This window comes from Anopheles coustani, chromosome 2 (assembly GCF_943734705.1).
Source record: "Anopheles coustani chromosome 2, idAnoCousDA_361_x.2, whole genome shotgun sequence".
Taxonomy (NCBI): domain Eukaryota; kingdom Metazoa; phylum Arthropoda; class Insecta; order Diptera; family Culicidae; genus Anopheles; species Anopheles coustani.
Window position 1 is genome coordinate 31,191,309 of NC_071289.1, and position 20,524 is coordinate 31,211,832.

The following is a 20,524-nucleotide window of genomic DNA, read 5'->3' on the forward strand; positions in this document are numbered from 1 at the left end:
CTACGCTTCACTATTTGTTCGCCGTATTTCACTGTTGGTTTGTTTGAACGAGTACGGTAGAGTGAGTTAGCGTGTTCCGTTTTACTACTTCTACAAAGGGGTGCTGTCAGGGGATTCATATATTACATAGCATATACTTTAACATAAACATAAACATATGCAGCTAAAATATATATATTTATTTTAAAGAACATCGTTCGTCCGAAAAGTAACCCTACATTCAAGAGCAACGCAAAAAGGCACCATTGTAATATTCTTTTGTTTTTTTTATCTCTACACGCGGAACGGAATTGTTAACAGTCGGTGTTTAGATCAGTGTGCTTCTTCCGCACAAATGGTTATATACCTTTCTCCTTTCGCTTTCGCTACATTTAATTTAACTTTATCTAGTTATGTTTTCGAACACATCGTTTCAACTGGAACACACTAACAATATTGCATTCAGTTAGTGTGTTTATGTGTGATTGTTTTATTTCTCATCGTAAGATTGCTCTTGCTTAACGCTACAAAAAGAAACCCCAATGTTTGGTGGTTTTTCTTCCATTTTGGTGATTGTTTGTCGACTGTGCAAAAGAATGTGGGTGCTTATTGGTTATAAACGTCTTCCATACAATTCATCCCTTAGTTTCAATATTAACTTATTTTTCTCATTTTTGTTCAAAGTTATGGTATATTTTGATAATTTTTAATTGGTAGTTTTTTTTGCCCGAAATTTCTCGATACGTTTCATAATTTCATTGTAAGGAAGCAACGCTGAACAAAACCCTAAAGGCAACGTAAACATTAATCTATCAGTTAACGGTCCGTGTTAGTACAATTTTTAGTTGATGCACGCGAAGGCATTTCATAGGACCTAAAGGACTAATTCGAGTGTCCGTTCGACATTTGTTCATTTGACTGTTATATGCAGGACTTTTTCCTTCGTTTTTTAAATATGTTAAGGAAACATTTTTTTTTGTAGTTTCAAGATAATGTTATCGAACATTCAAGAGTAAATTGAACACAAAGATCCTAGCTTTATAAAACAACAAACCTCTATATGTGCAAAGTTAACTGGTGAACTTGTGTATAAATTTAGCTTAATCTTTTAAAATAGTCCAAAAAAGGCAAAGGGTTTCACACATTTTCGACAAAAAAAAACAAAAAAAAAAACAAAAGAAACAAAATTGATGGCGAAGACTAAATTGGTGTCGGTGTTTAAAATGGCGAAAATTAACGACTTCCTCCTCTTTATCCCTCCCTTCTCCCCCTCTCTCATCCGCACGTTCTGGCTGGCCGACTTTAAAGACAAATGGTACAAAATGGTATGCTTACAAGAGAAGAATAAATAAATGAAGTTAGCAGAGTTGAAAACAATTAATTCGAGCAGTCAGTCGCTGTGGAGCCGGTTAACACTGTTGACCCCAAATCTTCGACCCTTCTTCTGTAACAACAACAGCAACAACAACAACATTTCCCGCAATAACAACAGCAACATCAACAACAAACACAATAAAAACGATCGCCAACCAAAAAAAAAAGATCTTCAAACGTCCCAAAGCTCTGAAAATGAAGAGCTTGCAAAGGATAACGAAAAAAAAAACAAATAAACATAGTAAGCGTGGCTTAAAACGGTTTGTCGCTCGTTAAAGTATCATACGCGTGCTCTCTAATAATAATAATGATTAATGCGTTGTTTCGCGTTGTTCTCTATAGCATAGGTTTAGTTTATCTTTGCTGTTCAAATTGTTTCAACGGGTGTATGTTAGTAAACGCGCTTGGTATGCGGTTTTGAAAAATTTCTATAAAACAACTTGTCCCAAAAGATGCGCTGCGTGTGTTTGAGGCCAGGAAGAAAAAAAAACTCGGATGTTGGATTTAAGCAATTTTGGCTTGAACAATTTCTCCTCTTTCAGTGATTTTACGTGACTCTGTTTGCGTGATTTGCGTTAGATTTCCAACTCGAACCGATGAATTTGCTGTTCAACGTCCCTCTCATCTAAGGGAGGGGGCGAACAAAGTTTAGTCGATGGCTTAAGCTCGTGCATGTTATCGTTATCATTATTATTATTATTATTATTGTTATGTAAACTACTGATATTGTTGTTGTTATTGTTGTTGTTGTGAATGTGGTGATGATGGTGTTGATGAAGGAGGTGGTGGTGGTTGTTGTTGTTGTTGTTGCCGATCCCGGCGCTAGTGCTTCCGGCCGGATTGGCGTTGTTGTTGTTGTGGTGGTTATGCCGGTGCAGGTTACTGTTCTTCAGCGTGGCGCTTGTGATGAGGGGCAGGGTGAGGGCCACCGGATGCGGCGTCGGAGGCGACGGAGGGGCAAACGACCCGGTGGTGCCGGCAACGACGCCGACGCCGGTACCGGACCCACTGATAAGGTTCATGTTGAGCTGCTTGGAGCTGAGGACTTTGGCGCGGTTATTGTTGGTGCTGCTCGCCAGGTTGACAGAGTCGATGACCGTCGTCGCGGGGCTGGCCGAGCCGCCCGAGCTGGAGGTAGAGAAGATCGGTGCTACACCTAGTTTGGCTCCTGGGGGAAGAGAGACGATCGGAAGGTACATGTGAGTAAAGGGACCATTACAATATGACCAAACTACGTTTAGCACTAGTCAAAGACAGACACTACGAAAAAGAACCAAGAACGCAACAAATAAAAATCTAATAATACGTTTCGGTACACATTAACTAACTTATGCAAGAGACACGCTGGCACACTCTGTTAGACATAGAGCAGTGAAAATATAATATTGTGATAAACTTTCATGTTATTATTATTAATCGACGCCACAACAATTTTATCGTTATTGTTTTTACAGTTTAGCTACCCATATACATATTCTTTTATATATTTGTTTTTTGTTATTTGAAAACAAAAAAACGATCGCACGTTCGTACTGTACGCACCAAACTTTTGTTAAATTGAAAATTAAGAAACAAAAAACTAGAGAAAGCGTAAAATGTTGGTAGTAACTTTAAAAAACGCTTGAGAGAATGGACTATTGGTTAAAGAACTTAGCTAAACTCGTGTACTCGTCACTACTAATTGGTTATAAATTATTTATTCAGTTTCTGATAAACTGCAAAGCTACAGACAGATTTTTTTCTTCAAAAAGTGGGCCAATTGTTGAGTTATTTATTGCTTTCATTAAACAATAATGTTTCTTATGTTGAAGCTTGTATTTCTAATTTTAGAAAAATATTTTAATAAGTTGGAAAAAGCTTAGTTTTTTATTCAAAAAGCTTATTGTTGAGTTATTTATTGCTTTCATTAAACAATCATGTTTCTTATGTTGATGCTTGTATTTTTAATTTAGGAAAAAAATATTTGTGAAAGGTCAATAAATTGAGGTGTATAACAACTCTACCACAAAATACCATTAAATAAAAAAAGGTTACTAAAAGAAATAAAGACGAAGGAAAACAATCCACACAAAAGAGATGCTATGTACAACCAGACCAATCGATCTCTAGTTACAGTACGGTGTATAAATCCTTGACAACAACCCCATACTCATACAACCCTGTGACCCGCCCCCCCGAGTGTCCCGAAAAGAGTAGAAGAGTGTTTTGGGGGGTAGAAGCAGTAGAAGTGTGTAAAGTGGCTACCTTCGGTAAACTTCAACCGGGGATGCGATTCTTTCTTATTGTTCAGCAGCAGATGCTGACAGTCGCGGAGATCGAGCATCTCGAGGGTGTTCTCGGCGGTTGCGGTGGTGGTGGTGGTGATGGTGGTGGGAGCTGCCGTCCCCAGTAAGCTGTCCCCGACGGCCGTCGGAGGCAGTGAGGTGGGAGAGTGCAGTAGTTCGCCACTGGGCACCGTACGCTCGTTACTTCCGCGGGAAGGGACCCGATTCGAGGCAGATCGTACCGTGGAGCTGCTGCCAATGCTCGGATGATGATCGTTTTCCTGCTGCCCGGTTTGTTTGTGTACGTGTGTGTGTGTATGTGCGGTTGTTTCGAGTTTTGTGTAGTTTTGGAAGTTTTGTTGCCGGTCGGGTTAGTGGTTAGCCGTTAGAAGAGAAATAAAACATCAACGAAAGAATTCACACATCAACGCACGGAACAGGAAAAACAAAATGAAGGCGGTGGGAGTGGGACATTACAAGAGAGCATTGTGCCACGATCGTGCAAGAAGGATATGAGCAGAAGATCACAACATTGCGATTTGGTTCATGCAATCTTTTCTTTTGCGCGGTTCGAGTGGAAAATGAACGTAGAAATAAAGGCACAAAGCACACAAAACAAACAAACAAACACACATCAGGTGGGAGGATCGGATCGGGTTGGGGAAGGATTTGTACAGGGACTTCCGGTGGCCGGATCAGAGGTAGCAGCTTACCGTGCTGCCACTGGCGAACAGATTGGTATCCTTTGGCGTTACGACACTGGTGGTCGGCGGTGCGGAGGCCGTTTCCTCCGTCGGGCTCGAGATGAAGTGCGCTCGAAGTTGCTTATTTCTGCAAGGCGGAAAACACCAAAAGCACAAAAGGTGGTATTAGGATAATTCTCTTATTATAATGGAAGGGAAGCGGCCACCTTACCTGACGTCGAGCTGTTGAATGTGCTGCTGGGAGCATTTCAACTGTTGCGTCGCAATGCGAAGCTTTTCCTCGAGCGAAGCCGTCTCGACGCACTTCATCGAGTACTTCTCCGAGAGGGACAGTATTTCTAGCCGCACGTCCTCCAGCTCTTGTCTGTTGGAAAAATAATAATACACAAAACCCGGTGTTAAAATGTATGGAAGTCGGAAAAGCGGACCATCTACGATGCTTACTCTTTCTCGCGATAGGTTTGTGGCGGTTGGCCGCCCTTCTGGAACTGTTTGAGGAACTCCTGCTTGAAGCGCGTCACTTCCCGCTGTACCTCATTCTGGTGGGCTTTCTTCATGGCGTCGAGTGCTGCCAGTGTTGCCTAGGAGGAGAAACAAGCAGATGAGTTAGTGATTCTGATTATTGGCACTTTACGAAATGAAAGTCATAGTCAAAGTCTTAACTAGAATGTTAAATACAGTAGCTCCCAAGAGTAAAGGTACAGTGTCGATTTGCTCGTTTAATTATCTTGGTCAATTCTCATCGTAGCCGTAGAATTCTACAAGCATATAATAGAAAAACTTGTAACGCTCCCAATAAGCCTCCAACGTGATTTTTATAGTCCAAATTGGTTTAGTTTTAAGCCATTACCTGATAAAACATTATATTGAAAACTCACAAAAGTCATGGCACACCGGTTAGTTCCACTGAGAATTTCTTGAAATTGGTCAAGTAGGCTTAGGTAATTATGACATACAGGACTCAGGACAGATTTTAAATTTGTTTCACTTCGTAACTTCGTTGGTGTTTTCAGTTTTGTTACGAAATGGAGGAGTCCAGAAAGGAAACTAGCGTTGAATTGAGGAAAAGAGTTTTTTCAGTGTATTGCAAAGGATATTCAATGGGAAAAATCGGTGACATAGTTGGGCGAACACATTCTACAGTCCAGCATGTCATCGACAGATGGTGATATGAAGGAGAAGTGAAGAATAGTCCACGAACTGGCAGAAAAATAATACTACGACAAATGATGAATGAGTCCGAAAGGTACAGTAAGAACCTCCAAAATTAGCTAAAGAGATATCGGACACTATTTCAAGGTCAATTTCTGTTAAAACTGTCCGAAGAGTATTAAGAAAAAAGGGTTTAAATGGGAGGATAAATATGCCATGATCAGGGTAACATCGCACGGACCGTCAAAACCGTTAGAGGTATATTTGTAGCGTTGCAAGTTCCTCAACAACTCTATACTCCCAGCAGAGATAAAATTGATTCGAGCTCCACTCGCTTCCGTCCGCTTACCTGTGTTTCTTCGGCCAGCGCCTGTTCCTTTTCCAGAATGAGTTTGGCGATCTCTTGCTGGTGCTTTTCCTCCAGATCGTGTATGATTCGCTTGTGCGAGGCTTCCATCGCGGCCAAGCCTTTTTCACAGAGGGCCTGGCAGAAGAGGATAAACAAACCGTTATCAAACGTGTTGATATGAGGGATGTTTTAACTTTCGCAACAGTACTTACCCGCAACTGCTCGATCTCCGCCTGATAGCGCGATCGCAAGCTATCCTCGTCGTCCTTGTCCTTCTGCGAGTCCAGCTCGTTGGCCATCTGCTGCTCCCGGTAGGCGGCGTGCAGGTTGTCCACCTGCTGCGCGTGCTCCGTCTCCAGCATCTCCAGGTGCTTCTCGAGCTTCTTCACGTGCTCCTGCTCGCGGCGCACCTGATCGAACAGGTAGTCGCGCTCCTTCTCCAGCTCGGCGTACTCGTCGGCCGTCTTGCGGCAGCTGTCCGCCAGCTCGTCGCAGCGCTCCTTGAGCGAGCGTGCCTTCCGGCGCTCCTGATCGTAGCTGTCGAGCAGATCCTCGATCTCCTTGTCCTTCTCGTTGCTCGCCGCCTCGACGCGCGTCAACCGGACGGATAGGTCGTGCAGTTCCTTCTCCTTTTGCTTTAGCAGGTTGCGCTCGTTGTTGAGCCGCTCGAGCAGTTCAGCTCGCTCGGCATCGATCGCTTGGATGCGCTGCTGCTGTTCGTCGATCGCGCGCTGCAGCGTGAGCAGCTTCTGCTCGTGCTGCTGCCTTACTGAGGCCAGCTCACGCTCGTGTTCCTGCGTGACCTGGCGCAGTTTGTCCTGCAGCTTGGCGCACTGTTCGCTTCGGGACTGCAGCTGCTTGGCGGCGGTAATGAGCGAATCGATTCGCTGCTGTATCTCGACGCAGCGCGTGTGAATGCTGCGGAGGCTGTCGACATCGATCGCACTCGCAACGGCACCAGCGCAGTTCTCGGGTCGAAGCGTGGCCTGGAGGGCCACCACCGAGCGTTCCAGCTCGTTCAGTATCGCCGACACTTCCTTCACTTCGGCCTTGTTGAGCGAGTGCTCGCTGGAGAAGTACTTGTACATGAAGTTGAAATCTGCCTCCGCCAGGATGTCGTCGGCGTTCGCTACCTCCAGGTCGGCGGTGAGGTCGGTGTAAAGGTTCTCGTACTGCTTCAGTGCGGCCACGCTAAACACCCGCTCCGACGGCTCCCCTTTGGGCTGGAGCAGCTTCTGCTTCGCGGGCACGTAGTCACCCTTGAGTACCTGGACGCGCGCATCGATCAGTGCCTTGTGCGCCACGATGTCGGCAAACTCCGCCAACAGCTGGCGCCCTTCGCTCGGCTTGCGTTCCTGCTCGAGGTGCAGCCGCCATTGGCCCCGTTTCATCTTTTCGAGCGTCTCCTCGTAGCACTCGGTTAGCTGACCGACCGCCGCATCCATTTCCCGCCGGAGCGCTTCGTGCACGGCGTCCGCAAACGTCTCGAACGTGATGCGCTCCTGCGTGGACAGAGCGTACCCGAAGGCGGGCGCGAGGGAGTTCTCGTACCGCTGCGCGTTCCGCATCATGATGTGCGCAATCTCCGATTGTACGAGCTCCGCGTTGACCGCTTCCTGCGCCTGCCGCCAGGCTTCCTGCACCGCACCCTGGACCGTTTCGTTCGAGGACGAGATGTAGCTGAGCGTTTCGGCCGCCAGGCCGTACGCGAGGTTCTCCATGACGGTCGTTTTGTAACGCTTCGCGATCAGGTGCACCTCGTGCTGCTGCCGGAGCAGATCGTCCAGCAGGGCCGTGCCGATCGGTGGGAAGGTGAGCGACCGGATCGTGCTCGTCCGGCCGGCGGAGAGCATCAGCTTGCGGGCGAGTACGCTCGCGAGCACATCGACACTGTTGCTCGGCCGCACGACACACTTGCCGGACAGTTTCGCCTTCAGCATCGACATCAGCTGGATCGTTTCACAGACTTCGACTTTGGTTTGACGCTCCTCGAACTCCTGCAGGTTCTCCGCCCGCTCCAACGCGTGCCGCAGCCGGCCAAAGCATACGCTCTCGAACGCGATCCGCTCGGCCAGCAGCTCCATGTCCTTGCGCTGCGTCAACCCGTTCGTTTCCCGCAGCATACGGCGCTGCTTGAGCAGATCGGCCAGCTTGTTCTTGAGCTGCGTTTCGAGCTGGTTCAGCGCCAGCTTGATGGGGTTCGAATCGGGCAGCACAAGGACGCCCGAGGCACCGGATGAGCCGTCCGGGATGATGCAGTTGTCGCAGCTTTCCCGCAGCAGCTTGGACACCTCCGAAAGGCAGCGCTCGATGAACTTAAACGAATCCTTCTTATCGGCAATCGGCGACACGGAGCGGCGCGATCGGGACGAGCGCAGGTTCTGGAACTGCTGGGCACTTTGGTCGATGAGTTCGCGGACCGACACCACGACACCTTCGAGGCTTTTCAGTCGATCCATAAGATGCTCCGGGAGCTTCGTCGATGCACAGGAACCCGCCGTCGGGGCGATCGTCGTGCCGGAGCTGCTTGTACTGGCCGTTTCGCATTCGAGCAGTTCGCGCTTCGATGGGGTTAGCTCCGTCACCGCATGGACACTGTCCACACGCTTCTCGAGGTTGTTCAGCCGGAGCAACACTTGCATCGGCTGCGAGGACAACGACGCACTGTCGAGGCTTTTCCTTCGCAAGCGGGATGTAGAGGATCGTCTGCTCGGTTGCACCACTTCCGGCGTGGCCAGTTCGACCGCTTCCTTCGCCACCACCGGCACGATCGCCCCTCCACTCTCAAGCGCATCGATCTTGCTTTCCAACTCGCTCACCTTCTCCTCCAGCTCTTTCTGGATCGACAGTGATTCCTTGCCCTTGAGCGACAGCGAGCGGCGCTTCTCGGACCGGATTGCTTTTTGCTTGAGCAACCGTACCTGCTTCTCGGCCGCGGTGTACTTGTTCGTCATGTCCTGAATCCGGTCGGCCATCATGCGCGACTGGGCGCCGTGCTGTTCGACCTGCCGATCGAGCTCCTTCTGCAGGGTGGCGTACGCTATCTCCAGATCGTCGTAGAGCCCGTGCGCATCCTTCAGCTCGCGCTTCATCGCCTTCAGCTCGCTGACGGCCTTCTCGAAGCGGGCCCGCAACTCCCGGTACTCGTCCGCCAGCATGTCCTTGTCGAGCTGGGCCGGATCGATTTCCGACAGGCAGGTGAGATCGCTGAACGAGTCCATACGCTTCATCGCTCCGTTGCGCTTCTGGATCGCCATCAGGCAGCCCATGCTGGACGAGGGGCTCGCGATGCCATACTCCCGCAGCTTCCGGTACAGCGATTCATTCTCTTCGATGCCACGCGCCAACCGCTCCTCGAGATCCTTCGTCGTTTCGCGACTCTTGTTCAGCTCGAGCGTGATCCGATCGATGATTTCCTGACCGGCGGCTCGGCTCTCCTGCAGTTGGGCCATCAGTTTCTCGCGGTTTTCCTCCAGCTCGCGCTTACGAGTCAACTCCTGCTCGGTGCGCTCCAGGGTCGTCAGCAGCTCCGACATACGCGCCTCCCGCTCGTGCGTTTCCTCGCGCAGCATCGACAGTTCCTTTTCGGCCGCCTGCAACCGTAGCTGCAGTTCCTTCTCCAAGCCGGCCGTAATGCCGGTGTGGTGGTGCAGGTGTTCGTGCTCCGACTCATGGACGGTCGTGTTGATCAGCGTTGCGTCCTCATCCAGCTGAAGACAGCTGTCGATCGTGCTACGCCGGGAGCTCGGTGGTGACGAGCGGCTTCGCTTGTGCATCCTGTGCGTCGCCGCCTGTGGTGATGATGATGAAGATGACGTCCTTAACCTATCTTTGGTACGCAGAGCCGCGCCCAGCGGCATCGTCGATGGTGGCGACGGGGACAACGGTGATCCCCAGTCGCCGACACTATCCCGCCGGCCACCCTCCGACGCCGTCCGGTACTCCTCGTCGGACGAGAACAGCAGCGATTTCGGTGTCAGTGGCGTCACGGGCGACTGCACGGCCGACTTTGGTTGAGGCTGACTACTAGTACTACTATTACTGCTACTGTTACTACTGCTATTGCTGTTAACACTATTGGTACTAGAACTATTACTGTCCCCGCCGGAGGGCTCGATGGCGCTCGAGGGACCGCGTGCGGATAGATGCACGACCACGTCCTTCGGGGCGTTTGCTACCGGTGCGCCTCGCATGCAACTGACCATCGTCGGCAGTGCCTTATCCACGACGTCCTCACCCGGGCCGGGTGTCGCCGCCAGCGGTACTACGCCTTCGATGAGCAGGCTGTTGTTGTTCTTCTCGTGAAGTTTGGCCTTCTTCGCGGACGGAGGTTTCTGTGGTGGCTTTTGATCGACATCGGGCCCGATCAGCTCGAGCTCGAGCGGGGACGGTAGGGGTGTCGACGGAGGCGGTGCCTTGTCCGTGTGTAACGTCTTGAAGTTGTCATCGTTCTGGTTGCTTAACTCCAGGCTGTTGTTGTTGCTGAGCGTCGGCTTCGCCGGTGGGAGACCGGCCGCATTTTTCAGCACGTTGATCCAGTTGTTTCGGATGTTGATCGTCATCGTCGAGAGGATGATCCGGTGGTTATCCCAGGTCTGCAAAACAAAACAAGAGAACGTGTAAGTACAACATGATATTTTTTTCGAAATGAATTAAAGAGGTTTGAAAACAGATAACTAATTTCAAAATGTACTAAAGTTATATTAGCAACAAGATTTTTTTAATTGAAGCCATACATTTTATAACCACTGAGTTTTGTAAATCCTGGTATTGGGGCTCAATTGATAAAAATGAAGAAAAGAGTGTTGAAAAAAGATTTCAAATGATACTAAAATTGTTCAAATTTCATCAACTAGTTGTAGCCATAAATGTTACAACCACTAAGTTGAGTAAATCTTTGTATTAATTTGGACTCATACCAACAATATAGGGTTCAAAATTAAATTAAATTACAAAAACAACATATTTTAATAGGAGTTTTGAAAACTTTTATCAACTCTGTTACCCTGTTTTTAGTCTTTCGTATTCATTTTCAATATTTTATACCTTGAATTACATTTAACTTGTAGGAAAAATTCCCACACAGTGGTTAAAATGAAGGAAAGAGGTTTGAAAAAAGATAACAGAATTCAAATTATACTAAAAGTGTTCAAATTTTAGTTGGAGCCATAAATTTGAGAACCACTAAGTGAAGTAAATGCTTGTAGTAAACCAAAACTTAAAGACTCTTGTTTCGAAACTTACCGTCAACTGAAAACCGTAGCCCTTGCTGACTGGCACCTCCGCGATGGTGGTGATGCTGTTCACGTCCAGTACCCCGTCCAGCACGCCCTTCTCCTCCGCCACCGGGTCCCGGTAGTAGAACAGGGCGGCCCCTCGCAGCGTGAACCAGTGCTTGCTCCAGTCGCCCGACCGCACGTCCTGCTTCAGCAGCCAACCCTTCTTCGCGTGCAGAAGATCCGCCTCCGCACCGCCCCCTCCCCCGCTCCTGTGTTCCGAGTTCTTGCCGAGGTAGCTGGCGGGCGCCTCGTCCATGCCGCAGTCGCCGTCCGGGTCGCCCCGTTCGTGCGTTTGACTAGGCTTCAGCTTCGGACTAGAGGCGGCCGAATGCAGTAGCTGCTGGCCCTGCTGACCCATCTTGCCGCCCCCCGCACCGCCGGTGGACGTCGGAATTTTCTTCACAATGGCCGACACGATGGCTGGCGCACTCGAGGGGATGGTGAGCGAGTGTGGTCGCATCTGGAGCGGCGTCCCAACGACACTTCCACCCCCCGTACCATTAGCCGCACTGGTTCCACCGTTGTTGCCGCCACTACCGCCACCACCTCCTCCTCCACCGCCGGTTCCACCGTTGGTGTACTGCGGCGGGACGGTGTTTTCGTCCCGCGGGCTCGTCGGCTTCTCGAGATGATCTGCGCCGGCCGTCAGCGACAGACTGTCCGTGATGCAGGGGCTGCTCCAGCGGTTGACGTTCGTGATCGTGTTGGCGATATCCTTCAGCTTTGGTTCGTCGCGCGCGCGCATCTCCGACCCCGCGCCTCCATCGAGCAGCAAACACTTGGATGCTGCAAGGGAAAAGAGAGAGAGAAAGGAGAGACACGCACTTTAGTATAAAAATTCGATCTCACTCACTCCGAGTCCCCATCCCGGTGTGTATTCGACCGTTGTCATTCTCGCCGGTGATATGATGCTTGTAATTATGAGTCTCAGATCAGCGAATGATGGTGGCATTTTCAGCGGCGTTTTACTTTTTTGCTGCCACCCCGTGCCCAACGAAGGTGCATTAAGTTCCTCCACATTAAAAAACCCTGCGCTTCAGCGGAATTAATAAAGAAAAAATACTCCCCGATCGACCAGTCAGATAAGTCGACGCGATTACTTTGCGTTCCGTCCTTGGTCGGATGCTTCTTAAAGGTGATAATTGCAGTGTACTGTTTTCTTGATTTTTCTCGAGCATTTTTTACCCCTCCCCTCCACCTGCCATCATCATATGATTTGTAAGTCAAGCTCATCGTTGTCAAGTCGTTGCTCCGGGGGTGCTGGAAGCGAAACATGGATGGAATTGCATTTGATTTTCAAATGTGTGGAAACATCGGCGGTGGAGGGGGACAAAAATATGCGGATTTACTATTCCTTTCGCTTGCAACATGTTTACGGCGATCAGCGTGAAGCCGGATGCACTCGAGGTTGAGTTATGCGCATGGATTTGTAGCATTTTGTGCTCCTCGTTCGACGTTGTGTTGTGTAAGGTATGTTAATTGTATTCTAACAACCAATGAAGTTCTGGTTAAAATTCAAAGATCCTCTTCCCGTTCAACAAAATCAACATTCACTCTCAATAAACAAGTATATTTTGTTCGAAAAAAAATGTAAAAGAGACTTATCTTAAAATGTTCTTGATTTGCTTTAGAGCATCCTAAAGTCTTAAAAAGAGGGATGTGCAATTAACATACACCGACTCTTGAAGCTTTTTATTGAAAAATTAACTTAAATTATTTTAATCCATTGTCCTTGTGTGAAGCAAGCACAAGACAATAATTGACAGATTAAGCACCTTCTCATTATCCGATCGCCGGTTGGCACCGTACGGGAAATATATTTCCCAGCGCCTGTAAATCAATCTAATGTCGTTGCGTACGCGAAAACATGGCTACAAAATTCCTTCGACAATAAAACCAGCCTTGCCACCGGGGGGCACCTGGGAGGCGGTGCATGAGAAATGGAATCATTGGCACACACCGAACCGTGCAAGGCTCCCAAACATCGTTATAATCGTGTCACAGGCACGGGCTTGTCGGCGAAACCTTCACACCGAACCTCCGGCGGCTCAGTTCAGGTGTTTTTTTTTAGTTCGTTTCGTACACCGACAGTCCGCGGACGAACGCTACAACATTCCAGCGTCGCATCTTTGGCAGTGCCGAGCTTCGTGGATTGCCAGCACGTTGTTGTAAAACTACTCATTAACAAGGACAACAACACCATAGGCGTCTAACGGGGTGCTGTGGGATTCGGCAAAAACCACCGAAGGGGGGCGGGACCGACGGGATGCTGTAGTAGGTTTCCGAGTTTGAAAAGCCTTAAAAAGCGGTTGTTGAAAGAAACAAACAACGAGTGAGAAAAAGAATAGAAAACAGGTCTCCTAAATGACATGACACGCAAAAGTAACAAATAAATTCAATTAAAAGCCTGTTCCGAAGCAAACGACCATACGACCCGCTCGCTCACCGTCTCGATAGCTTAATCGATGGACGACGGTTTGGCATTAGATATGGTATTCAAACGCCTTTTCGAACAGGCACGCACGAACAGTACTGAAAAAAAAAACAATATTTGACCCTAGATGGCTTCATTTGGAGCCTCGGTGCAGACAACCCAACAGCACAAGGCACTCCCCATCGTGTTCGGATGAGGTAGCAGTTTGTGGGAAAAAGGTAAAGCCCCTGAGAACCAGCAGCATCAGGAATGCGCCATCGGAATGGCTGTGTGCCAGTGTGCCATTTGAGGTTGTGTTCTACCTTACCGTCAGGAACTACTTTTGCTGCTCTATTCTAGAAGGCTTTTATGCTGCCGGAAAAGACCTCAAACCGACGAGGAACTGAAACTCCTTACGGGGCTCCAAACAACAGTTCGGTAAAGGAGTGCCTTATTTTTCTTTGGCTCCTAAAAAGCGTCTGCTCTTTCGGTCGTCATCTTTTGAGCGACGGTGTTGAAAGGTTCTGACTGTCCGAGGCGTTGTCGCGCCACTTGTTTCCTCCTCACGCTGTACTGCTCCGGACGTGTCGATCGTTAAGAAATATTAAAAGCTATCATTATCTTGCCTGTCGCCGGTGCAAATGGCGTGAAGGTAGGATATATCCTCCTGATCGATACTCTAATTGTTTGGCTCGGTGGACTGCGGAAGTGAACCGCCACCGGAACGTCACTTCTTGCATGCCATTTTCTTCGGCGCGCCAAAATTGCTCGCGTCGTGTATGGTTAACGATGGTGCCTAGAGCAAGGAGGGCTCTGTTGTTTGGCGGCAACCCTTCACTCTCAAATCCTTAAACGGACCATCGGTGTGATATGCCTGGTGGTCGCGGGCCGGATGCGTGAGGAAAGTTCAAGGCTTTTCCCACCCGAACGAACGATCCCCGAGCGCACGGTGAGGTGTGATGCGAGCGAGGCTAAAGTTCGTCCGGATCTGCTCAACGGTTATGGTCAGATTTGGTTTTCCCTTTTCTTTTTTCATTGTAAATCCATTCTTGTATATTGTTTTCTTGTAGAAAAGATCCTGTTTTTGCAAGCTACGTTTGACCAGGCAGCCCCCACCCCATTCAATGCCCGCTCGAAACTATGCTGCGTTTTTATTTTGTCCGCTGGAAAGGGAATTAAGGCGAGGTGCAATTAGGCCCGATTGCGATCGCGTGTGTGTGGCGTGTGAGATTGTTATGCTGTGATGGACATATCGCGAGGCGTGTGAGAATGAGGAGTGAGTGTTTATGGTTCTAGACTGGGCATTGAATCAGATCAGAAGTGTCAGCGTGCTACAATCGATGATGGCAAAAGCCTTTGAATGATAAATGTATTTAATTTGAAAAGACATGACAAGGTTTGTTTCAACATTTCGTAGAAAATTCTTGCTGTTTGTTTAGTTCTAGGAAAAGAGATGCCATATGCAGCGTTGGGGTAAAATGAATTAGCTCGTTTTTAGATTAATGGTGCAATTTTATAATTTATGTACTTCAATGAAAAACGACCATTAGGTTATTCAATATATTGTTCTTTTATGAATTTCATGGCTCTACGTTAATTAAGCAAATCAAATCTGAAACGTTGTGAGATTATAAGATCACAGTTTAAGCTATAAAAAGTGTTAAAAATAGGTAAGAAACATACACTGATAAAGTTCTCCAATATGTTATGCGACTAATAGTCAAAATAAATGCAACAATCCTTGTATTCTGGCTGCAAAAATGAGGCAGAATAAATATTTTTGGCTGATCACTCAGGCTTTTTAAACTTATAACATTTGCTACGGTCCGAACTAAATCATCTCATTGCTCACAAATGATTTACTTTCAAAATATTTCGATTTTTTTGGAATTTCGAAACGAATTTTTATTTGGGCCTGGAAATAGAGTTTTCTAAACGTCTTAAAGTGGCCACGACAACGTTTACAATAAATATCAAATCTTGACAAATAGTTCTTCTTAAACAACCGTTGACGTTCTGCCTCACTTGTTTTGCCATTATGCCGAACTACTTGAAATAAAATAGTTCTCTTTTCATTCTTTGTTTTAATAATTATTTTAAAAATTTTAATGTCTTTATATACCATTGATGGTTATAAAAGAAATGTTAGAGAATTGTTCTGTGATAATTTGGGAAAGATTTCTAACAATGAACTTTGAGAACGTTTTTCACCTAAAAGGTGTATATTAAATTACCCGAGCTTATATAAGTTTATGCATTTATAGCAAGACATTCTCTCGTTTATTTAGAATATTTTTAAAAGAACTTGTTCGAAATATGCGTGGTTCCCGCAGCGTTTGCATAAACGCACAAGATCGACGACCAGAAGAGAACGGAAAGCGGCTCTAATTGTCCTTAAACTATTGACCCACTAATCATCGTCGGTGTTGGGTGAGTAGAAGTCACGTTTCTTTTCCACCATTGGTGCCGAACATGCCCAGCGCGGGAGCCACGAATGAGTCACGCTGGACGCTAGAGCAGAACAGACTTCGACTTTAGAGGAAGCGTTAAACACTATGGTACGCTCCGTGAATGCTCTGTGGCAAGTGTTAATAAGCGGGCCAGTGTGAACATCTCGCGAGTGTTTCCCTTTTTTATGCTGCGGACCTTGTTCGGTTCCTGACAAATTGGTGCTACGAAGGGAAGTTTCGATATTCGGTCGCACTCAACATAAAGTTGTTTAGTTTCGTGGGTTGTGGGTTGGCGCGCGCAATCCCGCACGATCGCACGATCGCTTGCGGACGGGGTATGTTTTATGCTGCGCTGGGATAGTCAGTGCCAAATTTTATGCCGAGCATGAGGTCACACCATCGACACCCGAATCGAAGGTCGATCCCATCAAAGAGAGACGTATGGGTGTTTGTGTGCAATACTGGTTCAAAATAGGACCCGAAGAGGGTGGCGCCTTCGTCCAGATAGGCGTAATCCGGCTCGTGCGAGGTTGAAGATCAATAAAATCCAAACACTCTCCCCGGATTGGCGTTTTATGAGCGCCAACCAAATCGAGCAACTTCGAAGGTGCCGCCAAAGGCCAGCACGAGAACTAGAAGTGTGGCCGGGCACCTTTGTCCCGAGAGCAATTCCCTTTTTTCCCCCTGCTCCACTCAATGCCAAAAGATGGGTGTGATCTAGCATCAAGGTTGGCTTCAGTCTATGCGGCTGAAAAAAGTCCAATATTATGATTCACGTATGCTGGGTCCACAACGTCATGTGTTTGGAGTGGTGGCACGACGTGGAAACCTCGCGTGGCCATTAGTGGCGCCCGGTACACGGGCCCCCAGTTGGCTTCGCATTGTCACGCAATTTGCTAACGAAAAGGCTTGAAAAGGTACACATAATTGGTCATTAACGGGTAAAAAGTTGAATCGATTAGCAGAAGAAATCATTCATTAATGTTGCTTTGTACATGGCAACAAACAGTGATAGAATGTGAAACACGCGTGATAGTGGTTTTAAATCCAATTTAAAATGAAGCAAAATATGCCAATGTATATTGAAGGCATATTCTTTTTGCGATCATGGCTTGATCTTTAGAGAATTTTCCGCTTTATTATGATTTACGACGATTTTAATCAACTTCGATACGACAAACTCAACACCATCAGCTCGTTTCGAGCATCATCCCGCAGGCGAAAACATGCCGGGCATGCGCTAATTGTCGCTGCAACATGCCCTGACTATACGTTGCTCCCGTAACAAGCTTATCGATCGGGCAATAAAAAGAAAATTACCATTACAATAGGATATCTGTATGTAAAATATGCTGCCCGGCGAAGTGCAGCCTCATTTAACATTGCGGAAGGTGTCTTAATGAAGCATAATGCTGGACAATAAAAACATCACCAGACAAACACAAAACAGGGGTTGAAATTGTTTTACCAAGGAAAAAACCAAAGCAAGAAAATGAAGTACACAATTACGTCGAATTGACGCCATCAGCGTGTTGTCATCGGGAAAGGGGGAAAAAGGACAAGGAAAAAGGTGGAAAATGCTAGTGCAGAGTTCTTCCTGCATAATGGAACTGCATGGTCCATGGGCGACATAATGGGTGGGGTGTTACACCTCCCCCCCCCCCCCCTTTATTCCTCCCCCGTTTCGGTAGCCACAGGACGTCCCCGACGAAGGGTAAGTTTTATTGCTTTTCCATTAAAAAGTCGCTCAAAGCCGATGGCCTTCCCTCCCGTGTCTGGTTGTTTGCGGTTGTTGCGTTTTGATGAGACGCACGCATTAGTACAGCGCCGATCTTGCTGCTCCTCGTGTGTGTGTGTGTGTGATCGACATATCGTCCCTTCTGACCGATCCGTAGCAAAAGGGATATCAGTCCGTCAAAGGGAATGGATCGACCGCAACTCATCAACGTCGGGCAAACTGACGTGGATGAGGATGTGGTCTTAAGTCCTGCCGAGCGCGGGATGAAAATGGAATTCCAGTACTCCGATCCACCCGACCGATGACTCTCATTAGACCTCCCCCTCTCCACCTCTCGCAAACCCGCTCGTGTTGGGGCGGAATCGGCAAGCTCATTATCGTCCTAGGGGAGGGTTTTCTCTTTCGGCTCCCCGGAAAGGGAACCCAGGACCGGGACCATAGGCAAGGCCGTGCACGGGAGTTGTACGGTAATGACTTCGAGAAGGTGAAGGAAACTCCCAGCCGCTCGGATCGGATCGGTCGCATACGTACGCAGTGTAATACGTAATAACAAACATTAAATGTATAAAGTAAATAAGCCACTAATTTCCGCCCGCCGCGTGAGGTGATGTTGGCGGAGAAAACTCAATCTGGCCGTGCGTTTATAGGTTTGGTTATTAAAAATCGCCAGCCAGCAAAACAAGCACATCATTAACGGTAGCAGTAAATCAGGAACGAACGTGATTAAGACAATCGTAACCGGGAACGGTCGGTGTGCGTGTGGAAAGTGCAATCTATCGTAAAGCTGAACCCAGCAAAAAGGGGGGAAAAGGACATAGATTGAGCTGTAAATTCCTGCACTTAAATCCAAACAAATGAGTCCTTAAAATTAAAGTTTATTCTAACGATAAAGTTAGAAAAATATCGTTTCGTTTAAATTTGGCCTTCATCTGTGTGGTTCAATGTTTTCATTTGTTCATTTGGGAGCCAAACAAATGGGAAGTAAAATCAAAATTGAAATCCTCGATAAACATCGATAACGCTAATTGATTTCAGTCGCGGCGAATCCATTCAAGTTCAAACCCTTAAGCTGGTAAAGCCTGTAAGACCCCATGCAGGCAACGATGTAAATCTCGGCCGTTAGTGACCATTGGCCTAGGGCTCCGACTCCAACTCGTTACACCACGGAGCGCTGGAGCTCTAGCGAAAATAATCCTCCAATAAAAACGGCCACCGCTAGGCTACTCGTCCTCCCCCCGATAATGAGACATTAAAGTTTAACGTTTGCGCGCGCGCGCACACACACGAAGTGAATGACGATGTTTTTACGATCGATTTTTGTTCGCTCGCTGGAGGACGAGCCGTTTGTTTCGGTTTCCTTTACGGCCGCTTGCTTCTTTTATAATCCCCCCCGGAACTGAACCGATGACAAAACTGATGTGAGCCCGACCGAAGCCGCGAACCAATAATTGGCGGCCAGAAGTGTTGTGCAGCAAGATGTAAAACAGCGTCGTTTGGTGGTGGGATACCCGGGGGTCAGACAAGACGGAGTTGGTGGTGGTGTTGACCTCGACACCATAATCTGTCGATACAGTGATATGCATCCGTTGACACGGTACGGGCGCATACGGGGATCTCTGAAGATCAACCCCTGTGTCACTGCAAACTCATTAATTGGCAGCGATCAAAAGCGGTATTTTATTTGGACACCTGAAGGGTTTCGTAATCTCACACGGCTTCGCTTAAATTGATTCTTAAGGGAACACTGCCTAGTGAACTTAATAAGATGTGGAACTGGGATTAATTAAGTGTAACAAAAGGATAGATTTGTTGTTGTAACGCCTCATCAATGATAGATTTTGTTCTTAGCGAATGCTGAAAAATAAAAATTCAATAACAAATATCCATTTAACTGTTATTAATAAATTCTAACGCATCCGCATAGTGCATAGTGCAAACCGAAAAATACTAAATCATAAACAAGCTTTAAGAAAAATTATACTAAACAAACATCAGTCAAAATCCGGGTAACTCTAGTGTTAAATATGTTCATTCATATGAATCTATCACCTAAGATTCATTCATATTGATTCAAGAATCTTTTGGGATTTGAATCTTTAAAAATTGATAAATCTTACGAAACCTCTTCATGAATCTTTCATAGATCTTCCATGAATCTTGATGTTTCTTTCATTGGCGTGGATCATGTGGAAAAAAAGGGGGGCCTCTCTATCCATTTTTTGGTTCTTAGTTTTCTAAAAATTAATCTGAATCGGAATTACACAACTCTATACAAATCCTTTTTCTCTCGAAATCTATCCAATTTTTCGAGCAAGCAACTTGGCGAACAAATATGCATACAAAGTCACCAACAGTACGGAAGGCGAACACTATACTGTGGCACGCAAATTATGTTCTACTTGTTAACACATAGTTTTCCATGCGGGAGACAAGAACGGCGAGGAAAAACATAAAAAGGCAAACGCGAGGTAGAACATCGTGTTTTCGTTTGGACGCAGATTCGATTGATCTTGGCGTCCACAAGCGTTCTCAAGCAGTTGTTCGGTGGGAATGCTTTGGTTGGTAACATTTCTCATATCGATCGAGCACTGCTGATGCCGAAGTGGTGTTACAGTTCCCACCACAGCTGTAACCTTTACACGCGAAAGGTGCGAACGTGAAAAAATCTAGAATCTAGAAACTAGTGACTCAAGTCTTAGGAAGTCCTCAGTGAGAATAGCGAATAGAAGGAGGTGCTGGTACGGAGGAGAATCGTGAAACAATTTTCATATTGTTCGAGCCTTGAGCCCTGATAGGAACATTCCAGTAGAACAAACATAAAC

The 20,524-nt window shown here is 47.1% G+C and overlaps 1 protein-coding gene across 1 annotated transcript in view; it reads right to left on the reverse strand.

Moving 5' to 3' along the window:
• Window positions 1–1,277: 1,277 nt before the first annotated feature.
• The window catches only part of LOC131264200 (protein outspread), a 204,974-nt gene continuing 185,727 nt past the window's right edge, over window positions 1,278–20,524 (reverse strand). Inside the window, exons 8-15 of the mRNA XM_058266489.1 lie at window positions 11,067–11,887; window positions 6,035–10,417; window positions 5,823–5,957; window positions 4,766–4,902; window positions 4,533–4,685; window positions 4,331–4,448; window positions 3,598–3,898; window positions 1,278–2,521 (exon numbers count right to left, since the gene is read on the reverse strand). Coding sequence (XP_058122472.1) covers window positions 1,929–2,521; window positions 3,598–3,898; window positions 4,331–4,448; window positions 4,533–4,685; window positions 4,766–4,902; window positions 5,823–5,957; window positions 6,035–10,417; window positions 11,067–11,887 — 6,641 coding nt within the window. The 3' untranslated portion in view covers window positions 1,278–1,928. The remainder of the gene's footprint in view (window positions 2,522–3,597; window positions 3,899–4,330; window positions 4,449–4,532; window positions 4,686–4,765; window positions 4,903–5,822; window positions 5,958–6,034; window positions 10,418–11,066; window positions 11,888–20,524) is intronic.